We start from the raw sequence: 15,349 nt of genomic DNA, 5'->3' as shown, positions 1-15,349 counted from the left end.
AAGAAATTGTTTACAACTTTACCTTCTACTCTAAGTTAGAAGAGGGCAAAAAAGAATTACTATTAAATGACATATCAAGGTTGAAAATACTTAGTTCCACATTTGCATTTCCATGAGAGGAGATAATAGCCTTCATCTTCTCTAGTGTATAATGTCTTTAACGATTTGCTAACTTTCCCAGAAGTAGAAGTATGTGGAGGAATGACAAGTACAGCCATGCATGGTCTGCAGCCTTTGCATCTATTTACACACTTTGGTGGACTTGATCCCAACATTACCATTCTCATTTGCTTCCTTTCTCCACTTCTCCCTATAAACAACAATTTCAATTTTTTCAGATAAGCTCACTACTAAAAAAAAAAATAGGAATTAGCGATGGATAAAATTGTAGCTAAACAGAAATATTTGTTACTAATTTGATTTAGCGACAAAATATCAAAAGAATTAATAATTTGCCCAAATCATACTATAAGAAAATACTACTCAATTAATAAGCAATATGCAGCTTTCTAAGTGCCTATCCCAAGACTAGTAGATAAAGAAGATTAAGAGATAAGTACCCTTTACAAATGCAATGAATGAAAGAAAAAGAAGAATTCTATGGAAAAAAATTGAAAGAGAGAGACAAGAAGATTATGATCGGTTTTTCCTTAGGTTCATGTTTTTTTTTCCTCTCTATTGTTTTACCTGATATAGAAGGAAGGAATGTGAGTGAATAGATGAGCATCAAAATTACAGAAATTTTTAGTCCTTTTGAGTAGGACATATTAATGGTTGATGAAACCATCACTAATCTTGTCCCAAGCTTTCACAACATGAAAAATCAAACTCCCCCTTTCACACAAAGTGTGTTTTGAGTGTTGGGGAGAATTTAGTAGTGTCTCACTCTGTATATCTATATGATTTTGTGATTGTTTCTAAAAAGACAAAAATAGAGCTTTATGAACAAGAAAGGGGCCCCAACACTTCCATAAGGTGTGCCAGGTCAATGAAACTAGTGAAAATCAAAGTTCAAATTCTAAGAGAGAAAAAAAAATATTGTATAACTGCTTTCAAAATAATAGTGAAAAAAATATTATATATATATATATATACACACACACTCACACATTCTGTATGTTATATACAAAAATTATGGAGTATAAATTTTATATACTTTTTCAGCTACCAAATATAAATAGTTTTTGGCACGAGATGTTAGGTGATTTTGTCGTATATGCTTAAACTTTGATAGATAAAGTTTAGTATAGGTACTGGTGGAATGTACCAAATACCTAATAAAATAGTTGAGGTGTATGCAAGATTTATCGGACATTATGAGGGGGACTCAATGCATGCAAATGTATTATTCAGCTGTCAATAAAGTGGGTAAAAATTAGAAAAAAATCAAGATTTAAATTTCAACAATGACAAAAAAATGGATCTTTACACAACTAGCCGGTTATATTAATTGTTTACTCTTTCTAGCAATATACATAGATTATACATTGATTATACACATCTAATACATAAATTATGCATATATTATACATTCATCGGCTATAGTTTAAGTGGTAGGGAAGGCAACTATTTGGGTTAATTCTTTACAAAAAAAACTTGATGGTTTCTTCTCATTTGTCTAATGTTTGGCTGACAGAGTTATTTTAATACGTGTATTGATAGGATGCAATAGGCAGCAACAACAACAACAACAACAACGGCCCAGTATAATCCCATAAGTGGGGTCTGGGGAGGGTAATATGTACGCAGACCTTACCCCTAACTCGAGGGGCAGAGAGGCTGTTTCCGGGAGACCCTCGGCTCAAGAAAGATAGGATGCAATAGGCATCAAATATAATAGTCGACGTATGCACAAATTGATCAGAATTATTATAAAATAAAAATAAAGGGGGGCCATCACAAAAAAACTTTGATTTCCGAATTGAGAAAACAGTATTAATTTTCAGAGTGAATGACAGGAGTGAGAATTTGAAGCAACAGGTTCTCAAATTATTGAAGTACTTTTTTTCACATAGAATTGTCCAATCCTCACTTGGATTCTTGTTTCTTTCCTTTGATTGATGTCTTCTTTTTCTCTTTGCTATTTCTTTACCATACAAGGACATGACATTTGACTAAAGATAGCAAAATTCAGCTATTTTTACAACTGGCTATATATTGGAGTATGATGTAAGATTACAATATAACTGTACAGTTGTTTTTTTCTAGCTTTTATAAAAGCATACAGTTTTAAACAGTAGTTTTGAATGTTGTCTCTATTTTTGTAATTTATTTTATGATATACTAAAATATTGCATGTAATTATTGCAGGCTTTCAAAAGATGTCTGCTCATTTTACCCAATGCTAGAAATATTCCAACATTGCTTAATAGTAACTATTTGGCTTCAATGTTGGAGACAAGGGATTTTAGATACCCTTACACATTTTTAAGTTTTTTTTTAATTATTCAGTACTTCGGGTTAATTTCACGTATGATAATTGAACTTTACTTAATATAAAATAAAGTCATAAAATTATATGTTTCACATTAAGTAATTATACTATGTGTGAATTGATCAGAAAATACATATGACCGGAGGGTAAAATTTCTGACACCGGGTTATGACGTGTCACTTGTCATGTTTGTGCTTTTGCCAGTTTGTGAATTACACATAAGAAGATGAGAAAATATATTAGCATGCGTAAATTTTAGCTAACCGTATTTTAAAATCATTAAAGAAAACAAATTAAAAGATGCAAGCTCATTTACGCAATGCTATAAATATTCCAACCTTACATAATACTCCCTCCGGTTCACACTAAGTGACCATTTTATTTTTGATACAAACATAAAGGAAATACGAACTCTTGTTGATATTCCAACATTGCTTAATAGTTAGTAGTACTTGATTTATCAATGGTTCTCTTGTTGTTCATAAAAATGGAAAAGCATTTTTGGCTGCAGTGGTGGAGACAAAGATTCTCCCTTGAGAAAATTCTTTTAAAATTTTATATTCCATCAATTTTAATGAGTGATTGAGCTTAGCTATAAGGGAGTTAATTTTATCCATGGTCATTGAACTTTTGTGTTTGTTACCCAAAAGTCACTTTTCTTTTTTTTGTTACATAAAAATCATTCAACTTTGTGTTCATTACACAAAAATCACTTTTCTTTCTTTTGTTACACAAAAGTCATTTTACTTTGCTCTAATTATCACAAAAGTCACATTTGTACTTGAAAAGTCTATTATGCCCTTGGTATTATATAAACGCCTTCATATTTATGTAATACATTCTATATTATATACTATATAATATATTTTTAACTATGTATTTTATTTATAAATAAAATAACTTAATATTATTTTATTTATTTATTTTATAATATATTCATATATTTAATTTTTTCTTAACGTTAATTTTCAAAATATATTAGTAGCGTTATTAAATTTGTCAGTAACTTTAATATATCTAGTAGAGAAATAAATCGGCAAGTATATTTTCGTGAGAAAATTCGCAGGTAAACAAACAAAGAAAATGAGGAACAAATCATATGTTAATCTGAAGGAAAATCCCTAGATACTACATGCGATTTTAGCTGGGGATATTTTCTTGGGGATTTGCCCGGGCAATTGATTATTTGGGAAATTACACTACTAGAAATTCGAGAAAAATCGTCTAAAAAAATCGACCAAAGTTGGTCGGTAATGGCCAATAACCGTCCAAAACGCGACTATTAACGTGTGGCCAGTATTTTGAAGGTCGGAAGGGCATACCGACTAAAGTTGGTCAAAAATTACCGACCAACTTTGGTCGGTCAATTAAATTCAAAAAAAAGAATTGCTGAAAAAATGTAACTTTTTAACGCTACTGATATATCTTAAAACTTAAAGTTAAGAAAAAATTAAATAGACGAATATATTATAAGAATAATAAATAAAATAATATTAAGTTATTTTATTTATAAATAAAATACATAGTTAAAAATATATTATATAGTATATAATATAGAAGGTATTATATAAATACGAAGGTTTATATAATATCAAGGGCATAATAGACTTTTCAAGTAAAAATGTGACTTTTGTGATAACTAGAGCAAAGTAAAATAATTTTTGTGTAACAAAAGAAAGAAAAGTGACTTTTGTGTAATGAACACAAAGTTGAATGATTTTTACGTAACTAAAAAAAGAAAAGTGACTTTTGGGTAACAAACACAAAAGTTCAATGATCATGGATAAAATTATCTCGCTATAAGGTATAAGCTGCCAATTTTAGACATATTGAATTAAATGTTGGGCAACTTACATATTTGGCTGGTCAGTCAATATATATATATATATATATATATATATATATATATATATATATATATATATATATATATATATTTATATATTTCCTCTGTTTCAGTTTACCTTTATAAATTACTTATAACTACAAAAAATATATGTGCCTCATTTTATACCACAAGTTCAATTCTTTTTTTTCTTAAACTCTGTATCCTGTCAAATAGTATATATGTTACTATTATTTTTGGAAACGGCTATACTGTGTAGTTTTCCTTAAATATTGTGCTAATAACGATTTGTAATCATAATGCGCTCAACTTGGCGAATTAATTTGTGCAAGTCAAGATTAACATATTAATAGTTATTAACTATAAAGGAGAATACAAATTGATAAAATCATAATCATAACTATTTTACTGTCAATACACTATTAACCTCTTATTATGGTTTTAATTCACACCTCTCATATACAAGTAATAATTTCTCCCGACAATATCCCAATTCACAACCACAAAACTGTTTCGAAAATTTGTCCAAGAAATGACATCTGATATGCATCCCTATTTTTTGACTTTCTGAAAAGGTGAAGCAAGATGCGAAGTTCACAAAGAATAATAGTTAGAACAAATCGCTAAAGAAATGGTAACAAGGTGGACCTACAAATCCAGTCCATTGAATCAAATCTTTGAAAAATGACATTGTATAGTCATTCTCAAAATAATAACCAAAAAATATATATATTTTGAATATTTTTTGCATATACATTTATGTATGCTATATACAAAAAAATATATAAATTTTATACCTTTTTCGGCTACTGCATATAAATAGCCTCGGCCGTGAGATAAAATTAATCTTTTCCTTGAATCTTTGCATTATACGGAGATGTCAACGATGATATGCAAGAAAAAAGTACAGTAAAAATATATCAATTCATCTCTCCATTTTCTGTGAAAGGGGGGACAGAGAGCATAATTTCCTTCCTAACGGGGGATCTTTTTCTTTTTCTTTTTTGTTTCGCATTTCTCCAAAAAAAAAGGGACTAACTCTAAGGATGCATATATTTAAGTAAGCAAACCAATAGGAGGAAAGATTACAGCTGGTCTAGGAGTCGAAAGAGCTCAACTGACTTAAAGCTTGTTTGGCCAAGCTGCCTGATAATAGGCTAGATTCATGTAGTTTAGCAACCATTTACGCCCTAACTTGGCTATGCTTCACTGTTATATGAAGATTAACTGTCAAAAGATAGCTCTAATTATGAATTTGTGTTTTGCAGGAGCAAGTCTTGATTATGAGGAAATAGGACAGTGTTTGGAGCTAATTTAAAGCAAGGAAAGCCACTCGGAGGTGAATGCGCGTGAAAGAAGAAAGAAAAAAAGAGAAGAAAATGTTGATCCCAGGAGTGCGGGCCAAGCGCAGCCGCGCTCGAGCAGTAGAAGCCTGGCAGAATGGATTCCAATATGCGCGGTCCATGCGCACCCGCGCTAGTTCTTCGAGGAATTTTAATATCAGGGGTAATTTTGGAATTTCGTGGGCATCCAGCTCGCCCAAAAATAAGAAAAGAAGGTTTTTATAGTTTTGTTGAAGGCAAGAAGAGGCAAGAGGAAAGGAGGAAAATTCGGCATCGATTCTATCTTTCTTCCTTTTGTATTGATCATTGATTATGAATTTTGTTGTTGTGATTATGAGAACAATTATGCGTAGCTAATTATTTAGTCTAGGGTTGATGGAACCAAGTGTTAGATGAAGTTTTAACTCAGTTTTGTTATAATCGAGTCGGGTTTATTATATCATTGTTCAACTATATTTTGTATGGTGATTAATTGAATGGGCCCTTGATTAATGTGTCTAATCGTGTTGTGTTGCTTGAGAAAGAATACTAGGTTAGATTGTTGTTGAACAACACCACTTTTGGGTAATTGAAGAGATTCATTACTTGAATTTAAAAGTGGGGTTAGAAATAATGAAACTTTGGTGGAATAATTCAGAGCTGCATAAATTATTAGCTAGAGTAGTTCGAGAGAATGCTCTAGTAAATTATCATAGTTGATCGAGAGATAATTGCGGTAATCCATAGCTCATAATCCTCATAGAGTATTACGGCGAGATTATAGCAAAAGAGTTAAGAATTAATCTAGCAATTGGAAAAATCAATGCCCTAGATCTCTCTACCATTGAATTATCTTTAATTTGGAATATTGTTAGTTTTAATATCATTTTGCTTTAGTTAAACAAATCCCATTATTTATTGATACAAATCTTGCATCCGGGAATTGTTTGAGCTTGCACTAGCATCACTAAGAGTTGTAATAGATAGGTTAGTTCCCTGAGGATTCGACTCCAGACTTGTAAACCGGATTATATTTGCAATAACCGCTTTGTCTTTTATAAGGCATAGTTGGGCGTGATCAAATTTTGGCGTCGTTGCCAGGGAACTAGCGTGATTATTTATTACAACTTAGAAGTAGTGCTAGAATTATTAGTTTAGATCAATTTTCTATGGTGTTAAATAATTTTTCATTGAAATTCTCACGTTTGAACTCTTGTGTGATTCAGGTGTATGCCTAGAAATTCTTCGAGGACTGGTGAACTGCTTGAAGGACTCTCAGACCCCGAGAAAACATTCAGGGCATTAAACCGTGACAACAAGAAGAACAAACAATCACAACAAACACACCAACTCGCAATTGAAATGGACAACAGGGAAAACATCAATGCAAATGATCGGGCACCTCTTGTGCCAAACGAAGGAATGCCAAATGAAGTAGTGGTGGTACCTCTTGTGCCAGAAGCTGCACTATATGATTGGGCACAGCCAACAGCTGATAACCTGGCCATCGCCATTGCTGTGCCCCAAATACAAGCGGAGACATTCCAGATCACCAACAACATGCTGCATCTTCTACGGAATAAGGGATTGTTCTCCGGGTCACACATTGAAGACCTTCAACAACACCTGAAAAATTTTCTATCGATTTGTGTGACCCAAAGGCAGCCAAATGTGACCCCAGAAGCCATCAAGCTGTTACTGTTCCCGTTCTCTGTGACCGGGGAAGCTCAGACTTGGCTTAATTCGCTCCCAATATATTCCATTGCCACTTGGGAGGAATTAGTCAAGCATTTCCTGAACAAGTTTTACCCGCCCAACAAGACTGCAAGACAGATTGATGAGATATTGCAGTACAAGCAGAAGCCCACTGAGACCTTGCAAGAAAGTTGGGAAAGATTCAAAGGGATGCTAATGAAGTGTCCCCACCATGGTATTCCAGACCAGATGCTCGGCCAGAGATTCTATATGGGGTTCTATATGGGGTTAGCAGACAATTTAAAAGCCAATGTAGATGCTTCAGCTGGGGGTGCATTCTTGAGCAAGACATTCGCAGAGTATAAAATCCTTCTTGACAAGATGGCCCAGAATTCGGGGTGGATGACGAGAGGTACGACCCTGACACCAATAGTGCATTCAGTTCCTCTTGACCCCAAATAATTCACATGCAGAGAACATAGACACACTCATGACTCAGATGAGTATACTGACAAAGAAGATTGATGAGATGGGTACAAAGCAAGTGCATATCGTTGACACAACAAATGGAGGACTGTGTACACCTTGCATTAATCAGTCTTATGTGTGTTCATGGAGTGGAGAAGGTGATAACCAAGGGTTAAGAGAGGATATGAATTATGTCAATGATTTTGGGGGTCAGAGGCTAGGAGGACAACAATGGGGGCCAGCACCCAACCAACAATACAGACCGAACATGCCACAACCTGGGAGTATGCGGCCCCAAGGCCAAATGGTGCCATATCAGAGACAACAGGGCTATCAACAGCAGCATCAGCAATAGTTGACATATCAGCCACCTCATCAGCAACAGGACAGCAACATGGTAGAAATCACGGGTATGTTGCAACAACTCATTGGAACAAATGGTAAGATGCAGGAAAAGTTGGCAGCGCATGACTCAGCAATTAAGGGTATTGAAACTCAACTGGGGCAGCTGTCCATGGCCTTAAAAAACCGCCCCCAGGGAACATTGCCAGCCGGCATGAACATTAACCCCAAGGAGCAAAACCCAAATAAGCTGATGGTAGTAAGTCTCCGGAATGGGAGAGATTTAGACAGGGAGCAAGAAGTTGCTCAATCCAGAAGAGAGACTACACCGGCCACTCCATTTTCATTAGAGATAGATGAATCAGCAGAACTCACTGAAGTGGTGGTTGAACAGGCTCAGGTTGATTAGGGTAAGGCTAAAGAAAGTGAACAAGTTGCAGAACAGGTGGTACCTCTTATGCCACAAAATTCCAACAAAGAACAGCCAGCAAGCAATGGACAAAGAGTGATGCCTGCACCATTCCCTCAGAGACTGGCAAAACAAAAGAAAGAAGATCAATACAGGAAATTCATGGAGATGCTTCGTCAGATTCAATTGAATATACCTCTGATGGATGCTTTGAGGGAAATGTCAGTCTATGCAAAGATGATAAAGGACCTGATGTCACAGAAAATTGACTTTCAGGACCTGTCCACAGTAACTCTGACACAGACATGCAGCGCGGTAATGACAAGACACATGGCTCAAAAGATGTCTGATCCAGGTATCTTCATTATTCCGTGTACTATTTGGAGTTATGCTTTTGCAAAAGCATTATGTGACTTAGGATCCAGCATAAACTTGATGCCTTTGGCAATATATACAAAACTGGGCATTGGCAGAGCTAGACCGACTTCGATGCTGTTGCAACTGGCTGACCGCACAGTTAAAAGACCGATGGGGATTCTTGATGATGTGTTGGTACAAGTGGGAAAGTTTGTATTCCCTCCAGACTTTGTTATTCTGGACTACCAGGCAGATGAGGAGATACCCATCATTCTGGGGCGGCCATTCTTATCCACTGGGAGAGCATTGATTGATTGTGAAACTGGGGAATTAAAAATGAGGTTGAAAGATGAAGAAGTAATATTCAACGTTCAACAATCCATGAGGAGACCCAGTGAATATGCAAATTGCTTACTAGTGGAAGCTGTGAATGTGATCCTGTATGAAGAAGATGAGACCCTGAATGCCAAAGATCCATTAGGAGCTTGCTTGACAAATTTAGATGAGATGGATGGTGAAGGGTTGGCAGAGTGGGTCATGGAACTCGAAGGCCAAGGATTCTAGAAGAGGGAACCTCAGTTCGAGCCCCTTTATTTAGAAGAGAGAGCTACACCACTTGCAAAACCATCAATAGAGGAACCACCACAACTGGAGCTGAAACCGCTTCCAGCCCACCTCAGGTATGTTTTCTTGGGTCCCAATTCTACTTTTCCTGTTATTATATCATCTGGTTTGCTAGCTGTGCAGGTAGAACAAATACTAGAGGTGTTGCAAGAATGCAAAACTGCCATTGGTTGGACCATGGCAGACATAAAGGGTATCGGCCGGGCCTTCTGCATGCACAAGATTCGTCTAGAAGAAGGGCACAAACCTTCCAGGGAACATCGACGAAGGCTGAACCCGAATATGAAAGAGGTAGTGAAAAAGGAGGTAATCAAGTGGCTGGACGCGGGCATTATCTTTCCCATCTCTAATATCAGTTGGGTAAGCCCCGTCCAGTGTGTACCGAAAAAGGGTGGAATGACAGTTGTACAAAATGAGAAGAATGAGTTGATCTCAACTCGTACAGTCACAGGGTGGCGGATTTGCATGGATTATAGGAAATTAAACGTAGCCACCCAAAAGGACCATTTCCCCTTGCCCTTCATTGACCAGATGTTGGACAGGTTAGCTGAGCGATCCCAATTTTGTTTCTTGGACGGATACTCGGGGTACAATCAGATCTCAATAGCCCCGGAAGAAAGAGAGAAAACATCCTTCACATGTCCATATTGCATCTTTGCCTTTCGGAGAATGCCCTTTGGACTTTGCAATGCACCGGCCACATTCCAGCGGTGTATGTTAACCATTTTCACCGACATGGTCGAAGACATTATGGAGGTGTTTATGGATAATTTCTCCGTGGTAGGGGATTCATTCGAAGATTGTCTTCACAACCTTAAAAGAGTGCTCAAACGATGTGTGGAGACAAATTTGGTGCTAAACTGGGAGAAGTGCCATTTTATGGTACAAGAAGGCATAGTGTTGGGACATAGAGTTTCCAAAAAGGGTATTGAAGTACACCATGCAAAAGTTGATGTGATTGAGAAGCTCCCAGCACCCACTTCAGTGAAAGTAGTGAGAAGTTTCCTTGGGCACGCCGGATTCTACAGGCGGTTCATCAAGGATTTTTCAAAAATTGCTAACCCCTTATGTAAGCTGCTTGAAAAAGACCAGCACTTTATGTTTTCTAATGATTGCAGGTTAGCATTTGAGGAGCTGAAGAAGAGATTGGTGACTGCACCCATCATTGTTGCACCCAACTGGGAGCAACCATTCGAGCTGATGTGCGATGCCAGTGATTATGCTATAGGAGCGGTTTTGGGTCAGCGCAAGGAGAAAATTATGCACCCAATTTACTATGCAAGCAGGACGCTTAGTGGTGCACAGCTGAATTACACGGTCATGGAAAAAGAAATGCTCGCTGTAGTATTTGCCTTCGATAAATTCAGGTCATACCTGATTGTCTCAAAAGTTATTGTTTATACTGACCATGCAGCCATTAGGTACTTGATAGCAAAGAAGGATTCAAATCCCCGCTTGATTCGCTGGGTTCTGTTGCCACAAGAATTTGACCTGGAGATTCGTGACCGAAAGAGGACAGACAACCAAGTAGCAGACCACCTCTCGAGGTTGGAAGGGGCATAAAAGAGAACGGAGGTTGAAGATATCATTGAGACATTCCCGGATGAGCAATTACTTGCTGTGACAATGGAGGAGGCACCATGGTATGCTGATATTGCTAATTACTTAGCATGTGGTATTGTACCTCATGATCTCTCCTCAATTCAAAAGAAAAAAAAATTCGTGATTGTCGGGCATATTATTGGGATGAACCTCTATTGTTCAAAATATGTGTTGATAACATGATCCGGCGGTGTATCCCCGAGCAAGATCAACCCTCTGTTTTGCAGGCTTGCCTATGGTAGACACTTTGGAGGAATTCGGACAGCAATAAAGGTGCTGGAATCAGGCCTGTATTGGCCTACATTATTCAAGGATGCCCATGCTTGGGTCAAAAGCTGTGATGAATGTCAAAGAACGGGCAACATATCCCGTCGTCATGAGATGCCAATGACCACAATACAAGAGGTGGAAGTGTTTGACATGTGGGGGATCGACTTTATGGGGCCTTTCGTCAGCTCATACGGTAACAAGTATATACTGGTTGCCGTTGACTATGTCTCCAAGTGGGTCGAAGCAGTTTCTCTCCCAACCAATGATTCGAAAGGGGTGACCAGTTTCCTAAAGAAAAACATCTTCACACGTTTTGGCACCCCCCGAGCCATAATCAGTGATGGTGGCTCTCATTTTTGCAATAGAGCGTTTGCACGCCTGTTGGAGAAGTATGGAGTTCGCCACAAGGTAGACTCACCATACCACCCACAAACAAGCGGGCAGGTGGAAGTGTCCAATATGGAAATCAAAAGTGTCCTCTCAAAAACAGTGAATGCAACAAGAACTGATTGGGCAAAGAAGTTGGATAATGCATTGTGGGCATACCGCATAGCCTTTAAAACTCCAATTTGTATGTCACCATACAAGTTGGTATTTGGAAAGGCATGCCACCTTCCAGTTGAGCTCGAACACAAAGCACTGTGGGCATTGCGGCAGCTAAACTTAAACATGGAGACAGCGGGCACCAACAGAGTTAATGGGTTGCATGAGCTTGAGGAATTTCGGTTCCAGGCATTCGAGAGTGCTAGACTATATAAAGAAAGGATGAAACTGATGCATGACAAGCATATCTTGAATCGAAACTTCAGACCCGGAGAATTAGTGCTGCTATATAACTCAAGGTTGAGGTTGTTCCCGGGTAAGTTGAAGTCCTGATGGTCAGGACCGTTCAGAGTGGTGCAAATGTTCCCAAGTGGAGTTGTGGAGATCGAATCTGAAGATGGGACGAACAAATTCACAGTGAATGGGCAGAGGTTAAAACATTACCTTGGAATGACTGAAGAAAAAGGGGACAGCGTGGTGATAACGTTGGAGGAGCCCCAATACACAAATCAGGAGTGATGACATGAGCATGCGTCGTGCCGCGACGTTAAATCAGGCACTGCATGGGAGGCAACCCATTGACTTGTTGTAAATGTCGTGCCACGACATTACCTAAGGCGTTGGTTGGGAGGCAACCCAACGCGTAGTGATTTTAGTGTAGTTAGAACTGTTATTTGACTGGTTGTAAGTACTAACATATGCAGGTGAGCTTAGGCGAATGATAAGTCCATCTGAAGCTAAAGGAGTGGTAAAAAAAATTGAGAAATTTCGAGGCACGGGTGTGCGGCCGCGCATGAACCCCGCTCAGACCGCGCATATGGCAAAGTATTCTGCCTCAAGTTTCCGCCCAGGAGCGCGACTGCGCTCAGACCGCGCATATGGCATAGTATTCTCTTTCACAAGCGCGGTCGTGCTCGGACCGTGCTTGTACCGTTTCGCCTGCCACTTGATTTTCAGCAAAAAAAAATTATTTTTTTCTTTTACTTCTTTTATTAATTGTTTTGTCTTTTAATTGTAATATACTAATTTATCCCCCCCCCCCCCCAAACCTGATATCTCTCTCCCTCTTCTATTCTACTCACGCCCAAACCTAAACCCTCACTCACAAATCAAAACACTCACCTCCCCTGTTCTCCCCCAAAGAACCCCAGCCCTAATACTCCCAAATTCACGATCCCAGCAAACCCAGGCCACCCTATTTTCTCCTCTAACTATCACCTCACATCTACTAACCGCAATCCCATCAGGTAAGGTTTTGTTTTTGGGAATATTTGTGTTATTGGTGATGTAGTAGCTTTTCTTTCTTTTCTTTAGTGGATTTTTTTTTAATTTTTGTAGTGCTCTCTTGTATGCTAGTGGGTTTGTTGAGGTTGTTGTAAATGTATCTCTTAACATATGTGGGTGACATTGGGGCAATTGTGGCGGTTTTGGCTTATAAATTTGTTAATTGGGGACTCCGGTGAATGGTGCATACAAAGTGTTTGTTAAAATGCCTGAGTGAGTTTTTAATGTTAATTGTGATCAATTGGGCGGATGAAGTCTGAGTAACCGCCTTTGGTTCACATCTCTTGTGTTTCGCTGATGATGTTCTTGATTTCAGGTACTATGGTACCTCCCAGGAAACGCCAAACCACCGGTGCTTCATCTAGCGGCCAAGCTGGACCCTCCAGAGCGTGCGCTTCAGCTCCTGCTCGTCCTTATGATAGTAACAGGTTCGTCTCCACTGCAGCTCAGGACCGTTTTGCTAATAAGGCACCCAAGAAACCAATACCGGAGAGGGGCATGGATATAGGATTGCTCCAATATGGCTGCCCCAACTTGTACAATGAGCTGGTTAGGCATGGGCTAGAAATTTTCTTTGAAGAACCAGATGATGGGAATTTGATGGTTGTGCACGAGTTCTATGCGAACGTTAAAGAACATGTGAATGGTGTGGTCACAGTGCGCAAGAAGCCTGTGGATGCCTCTGTTGAGGCTATTCGGAGAGCATATCATCCGCCCGTACCTGTGGCGGAAATGGACGACTACTATGAAGCCTATGGTCGGCGATACACTCAATGGGAGTTATTCTTTGAAACAATTTGTGTGCCTGGCAAGGAGATTGTGTGGATGAAACATGGGCGTAAATTCCATTCAGCGGCACTCACCTTTGAAGGGAAGTGCTGGTTGTATGTCATCAACAACCGATTGCTCCCGTCCTCCAACACCACGGAAGTGAATGCTCCTCGAACTGCCTTGATTTGGTGTTTTATGAATAGTCACAATTTTGACGTGGCCAAGATTATTCATGAGGAGATGTTTACTCGTTGTCCAGTGAAGAGGTATGGTTTCTTTTTCCCTTCCCTAGTCACTAGGCTATGCCGGGCATCTCGGGTGCCGGAAAACTTGAGTGTTGATAGAAAAGTGCCGGGAGGCAAAGTTTCGAGCGGATAAGGTAACTACTGGGAAGGAGCCCGTGGCACCTGGTGGTGATGATAGTGATGACTCAGACGCATCTGAAGAGGGAGAGGATGAGCAGGAGGAAGCGGCAGCCGAGTCGCCCACCCATGAGCCAGTTACGAAAGCTGCAGGACCATCTGGGGTTGGTCGGGTTACCCGGTTAGTAGTGATCGGTGCCAAACCTGCACCACTATAGAGCGGCGAGAGCAATCGATGCAGCTTTTACCCGAATAGGTCGGGATCGAATCCACAGGGAGCTAGATTTGGGAATTGGATTCCTATCTAAACTAGCAATGTGTAATGCTCTTAATTACGCTTCAATCATAGTTGTTCTTTTGATTACTTCTATTTTTCATACTATAAGATACTAAATTTAACTAAGAATACTTGCTAAAGGGTTGTCTAATAGGTAACGAGGCACTAGGGAAGTGACTTCCCCCTAGGTGAATACTTGACGGGTTCCTAAGTCTAAGGCAAAGATGTTATGTTTGGGATCGCGATATAGCCATTTGCACGACACTACTCACTCTATACCTCTCGGTAGCTTGAGTGACTTTGCCCGAATTGACTTTCTCAAGACCAATTGGGTGTCAAAATTAAACAAGCAATGCAGGCTCAAGTCGGGTGTTACTATCTCTAGATTTAACCCTTTAATTGAGGCTATCAATCTCTTGAGTACGCCTCAATTTCTTGTTTGACTGATTTCCTAGACTTCAGCTCTCTTTCTCAAGAAGAGCCCAAGTCACTTAGGCACACATTAGTGTTTGCAACCACTAATCCAATATACAAAACACAAATCAGTCCAAATATCAACCACCCATAAACGTCTAAGCATTAAAACATAAGACCCATCAAATACCCACACTAGGGTTGAACCACAACCCTAGCTAATGGGTCTAGCTACTCATAATAATGGAAGAAAACAAGAAATTAGATGAAGAATAACCCATAATATTTAATTACAAACTAAGATAATGAAGATTCAGTGTAAAAGTAGC

At 38.7% G+C, this 15,349-nt stretch overlaps 2 protein-coding genes across 2 annotated transcripts; one reads left to right on the top strand and one right to left on the bottom strand.

Annotated features, from left to right (window-relative positions):
• Window positions 75-7,116, bottom strand: LOC109234695 (EPIDERMAL PATTERNING FACTOR-like protein 8). Its single transcript, XM_019400761.1, has 2 exons — window positions 7,005-7,116; window positions 75-310 (listed from the first exon to the last, which is right to left on the bottom strand). Exons 1-2 carry the CDS (start codon window positions 7,114-7,116, stop codon window positions 75-77), a joined length of 348 nt encoding a protein of 115 aa, XP_019256306.1.
• LOC109234694 lies at window positions 8,679-11,060 on the top strand. Its single transcript, XM_019400760.1, has 4 exons — window positions 8,679-9,068; window positions 9,123-9,394; window positions 9,554-9,690; window positions 10,912-11,060. Exons 1-4 carry the CDS (start codon window positions 8,679-8,681, stop codon window positions 11,058-11,060), a joined length of 948 nt encoding a protein of 315 aa, XP_019256305.1.

The sequence above is a fragment of the Nicotiana attenuata genome, chromosome 11 (genome assembly GCF_001879085.1).
Source record: "Nicotiana attenuata strain UT chromosome 11, NIATTr2, whole genome shotgun sequence".
In the NCBI taxonomy this organism is placed as follows: domain Eukaryota; kingdom Viridiplantae; phylum Streptophyta; class Magnoliopsida; order Solanales; family Solanaceae; genus Nicotiana; species Nicotiana attenuata.
Note: the sequence above shows the minus strand (reverse complement) of the source record. Positions and strands in the feature narration are given on the sequence as shown.

Bases quoted from the DNA above. Each gene is read 5' to 3' on its own strand.
- LOC109234695 (XM_019400761.1), bottom strand. From the start codon at position 7,116: ATGGCGATGGCCAGGTTATCAGCTGTTGGCTGTGCCCAATCATATAGT. The intron at 311-7,004 runs GTGCCCGATCAT...TGTTGTTTATAG, and splicing joins TCCTTCGTTTGGCACAAGAG to GGAGAAGTGGAGAAAGGAAG.
- LOC109234694 (XM_019400760.1), top strand. From the start codon at position 8,679: ATGGAGATGCTTCGTCAGATTCAATTGAATATACCTCTGATGGATGCT. The intron at 9,069-9,122 runs GTACAAGTGGGA...CTGGACTACCAG, and splicing joins GGATTCTTGATGATGTGTTG to GCAGATGAGGAGATACCCAT. The intron at 9,691-10,911 runs GTATCGGCCGGG...CTGACCATGCAG, and splicing joins GACCATGGCAGACATAAAGG to CCATTAGGTACTTGATAGCA.